The 3,514-nt window shown below is 34.3% G+C and overlaps 1 protein-coding gene across 1 annotated transcript in view; it reads right to left on the bottom strand.

The window, feature by feature from the left end:
• LOC107612788 (structural maintenance of chromosomes protein 5) overlaps nt 1-3,399 on the bottom strand; it is a 24,988-nt gene extending 21,589 nt beyond the window's left edge. The window contains exons 1-5 of the mRNA XM_016314531.2: nt 3,086-3,399; nt 2,648-2,716; nt 1,920-2,097; nt 1,681-1,834; nt 432-505 (exon numbers count right to left, since the gene is read on the bottom strand). Of these exons, the coding sequence (XP_016170017.1) occupies nt 432-505; nt 1,681-1,834; nt 1,920-2,097; nt 2,648-2,688 (447 nt within the window). The 5' untranslated portion in view covers nt 2,689-2,716; nt 3,086-3,399. The remainder of the gene's footprint in view (nt 1-431; nt 506-1,680; nt 1,835-1,919; nt 2,098-2,647; nt 2,717-3,085) is intronic.

The following is a 3,514-nucleotide window of genomic DNA, read 5'->3' as shown; positions in this document are numbered from 1 at the left end:
ACACAAGGTCCCACAAAAAACAGAATTTAACAGCGCTATTGAGTATCATATTATTATATTCCTTACCACTAGCCCTTAAATTGATAAATATTTTGGCTAGATGGAATAGGTGAATTTACAGAAGTAGATGGCATCCTCATCCCTAAAAAAGAGGGGAAAATAAAAGAAGGATGGGACAAAAACACAGGTCATAGAGCTTCTATAATACTTATGCTTCTACCCATACAAGATTATTTAAGAACCAAAACATTTCAATATGCCACATCTCTAGAAATAGATCCCAATTAAATCCATGGGATCATCCTCCAAAACACTGAAAATCTAGAGTGAAGCCAAGTAGATAAACCAATAAAATGTCACATAATATAAGCAAAAAGTAAGAAAAGGAAATCTATGCAATGAAATGACTTAGTTACAGATCATGTGCTTACTTGAGTCAAGTTACTGACTTGGATGTTAAACCTTTTAACAGTTTCAGCTACATTACTTTTGGGAACTATATTCCCTGAAATGAACACAATGAAAGATCAGAGAGTTAGTTATCATATTGAGTTATCATATTGTTTAAGCATCCCATAAAAATTGAGATGCACCAACTGCAGTGGCAATCCAAAATTTAAATTCTTGCAAAGAGGATTGTGGGAGAATAATTAGAGCCCATTTGGGAAGCTTTAAAAGTAACTTTTTTGAGCTTTTGAGTTATGAAAAGTAGTAGTATTAATGTCTGGTACAATTTTCAAAACCAAATTGCAGCTTTCTAGGAAGCTATTTAGGAGCTTATAGAGAAGTTAAAAAAAATGACTTCTCTCATAATACTACTATTTTTTATCACATTTCTATAAAATAAGCACTTTTAGAACTAAAAATCCAAACACAAAATACTTATTTATAAGCTACTTTTAATATAGCCATTTATTGTTTAAGCTATTTTGTCAAAAGGAGCTTAATTAAACTGTTTACCCAAACTGGACTTTAATCTGAAATGCATAACAATTTATAAGAAAATGAAAGTGCTGATGAAGATAATGCTACTTTAAGATGAAATTCTGCACCTTCAGACCAACGTACAAATGAAAATAATGGACTGTAGTCACTGTACTCAGTATCTAATAACGAGCATAAACATACTGTCAAATTCAAATTTGAAATTAAACAAACGTAATTCCGTAGAATTGATTTTGATCAAAAGTAAATTTGATATCATGTTTGGATGATAAAGGTCAAAAAATCACTTCGTCAAGAATTATAAAAATTTTAAAGAAAAAGGGTCAGTGAAACAAAAAGGACAAAAATGTCAAGACTTGGTTTTTATACAATGCAGTTGCATTAAAATGTGGCTTCAAGTCAAACCAGGTTTGAGAGCAAAAACACTAGAACAAAAAAAGGCTAATGGGTAATTTGCCAACAACAAAGCCTTATCCCGTTAGGTATAGTCCACTAAATGTATTAAACAAAGACAATGTGCTCTATTGAATGAGTAATTTGCCAAACAAGAAAATCTTCCTTTTGAGGTGGTTTAGGGCTCTATATTGTGATTATCACTATTTGAATGACAAAACAAACACGACACATATTTTGTCTTTAGATATCATGTTCAACCAAATTTTAAAACATTTAAGATATCGGTCAAAAGTACCATCTAGTTAAAAATAAGAGTATCGAAAGTGTTGAGGTTCCTACCATTTAACAACCACTCAGACTTGTTGTTAGTATTTATTTTGCGAGTAATGGCAATACACTCATCTTTGTTATTCCCTCTCAATGTAATCTTAATGGATCCAGACTCCTCTCCCCGCTTCACATATGCCCCGACACTAGTTGCTCGCCCAAGCAACTGCAAGAAATAAAGATTTCATATAAAATGGTTCAAAGATAAAGTTTTGAGAAACCTATTCGAATGCAGAAAAGGACAAACCAACCGGAGGCTCTCCACAAAGGCCAAGTGCAATAGCACACACGAGAGAACTTTTTCCAGAACCATTGGGTCCAACTACAAGATTCAATCGAGGCCCAGGTTTGCATTTCACGTGATCAAAGGTCATAAACTTAGAAAGCTCAATCTCAAGAATGTTTCCGGGCATATAATCATCATCTCCTCTGAAACAAAATTTGAACCATCAGCTCCCTGATCACAACATTCATAACAAGTTGTACTACATTGATTTTAAATGTATATAAGAAATATATCAAACGATTTTAGCTTAATGTGAAATTTTATAGCACATGATCAGCTTTGGACGGAAGATTTGAAGCTGGAGTTTCTTATTTCTAAATTGAGGAATAAAATAAAAATGTTTGTAAAACCAAATAAGCTTTGATTCAAGGTCATGCAACGTAATACTTCTATGTTGTTCGTTTTCACTCCTCTCATTTGAAAATTTCTAAAATGTTTCCCTAAACAAATTTTAAAAAAAAAATAAAAAAAAAAGGCACCCCAAACGGTTAACACTTTCAAAGTTCCCAACTTTAACAATCCCACATTGTTTACTTAACATACCAACGGATTAATGACAAAGCTTACAACAAACACCACACTCCACAGCCCTAACTCCTACAAAGAGGAGTTTCCGAGGAAGCAATCTAAAAGGGGCGACATGAAAATCGTTGGATTAAGTAATGCTAAGAACCGCGAAAGTAGTATACAAACCTGACAATTTTATGGCGCTTGGGTGGAGGTGGGTCAGCCATTGCAGGAGATAAAAACTTGGATCTTTCTCTTTGCACCATAGCACCATCAACAACAAAAAAATCAGCAACCAGAATCAATAAATCAAAATCAGAAAAATCAGCATAAACAACTTAGAATTAGAATCATAGCATAAACAACTCAGAATAAAAAAAATGCCAGCATAATGCAGGAAAACATTGCACCATAGCACCATCAACAACTCAGAATCAGACCAATCAGCAACCAGAATCAACAACTCAGAATCAGAAAAATTCCAGCATAAACAATGTAGTGAAGCATTGCACCATAGCAGCATCAACAATTCAGAATAAGAAAAATCAGCAACCAGCAACTCAGAAATCAGAATAAATTAAATTAACAAAATAACCAAAAATAAATTGAGGCAGCAGTGCTTACCAGCGACGAGGGAGGAAGGAAGGTGCCGAGGAGAAGAGTTCGGCGATGGGATGGTGGCTGGGTTCCAAGAAGGGTTTAGGACGTTAGGGTTGGGTTTGTCGCAGTAAGAGAGAGAGATGAGTTTTGAACTTTTGATGATGATGACTCGAAACAGAGATATTTAAAACCCTAAGGTTGATTTGGGAATTGGGGATTATCTGAACAAAGTAAGAAGGAGGAGGGTTAGAGTGAGGGAGAAGGTATGCGTGTCTGAGTGTGACAGACTGAAACCACGTTTGGCGCCAAATTGACGGATTTCTCGGGGATTGGGCTCGTATGGCCTAGCGTATAGGTGTTTAACTGTTTAATTTGATTAAAAAAATGAATATTATAAAAAATTTGGATTATATATATAAATAATTCAATAAACTATCCAAATAGAATTCAAAA

Source organism: Arachis ipaensis, chromosome B08 (genome assembly GCF_000816755.2).
Source record: "Arachis ipaensis cultivar K30076 chromosome B08, Araip1.1, whole genome shotgun sequence".
Lineage (NCBI taxonomy): Eukaryota > Viridiplantae > Streptophyta > Magnoliopsida > Fabales > Fabaceae > Arachis > Arachis ipaensis.
The sequence above is the reverse complement of the archived record's forward strand: the minus strand, read 5'-3'. Positions and strand labels throughout refer to the sequence as shown.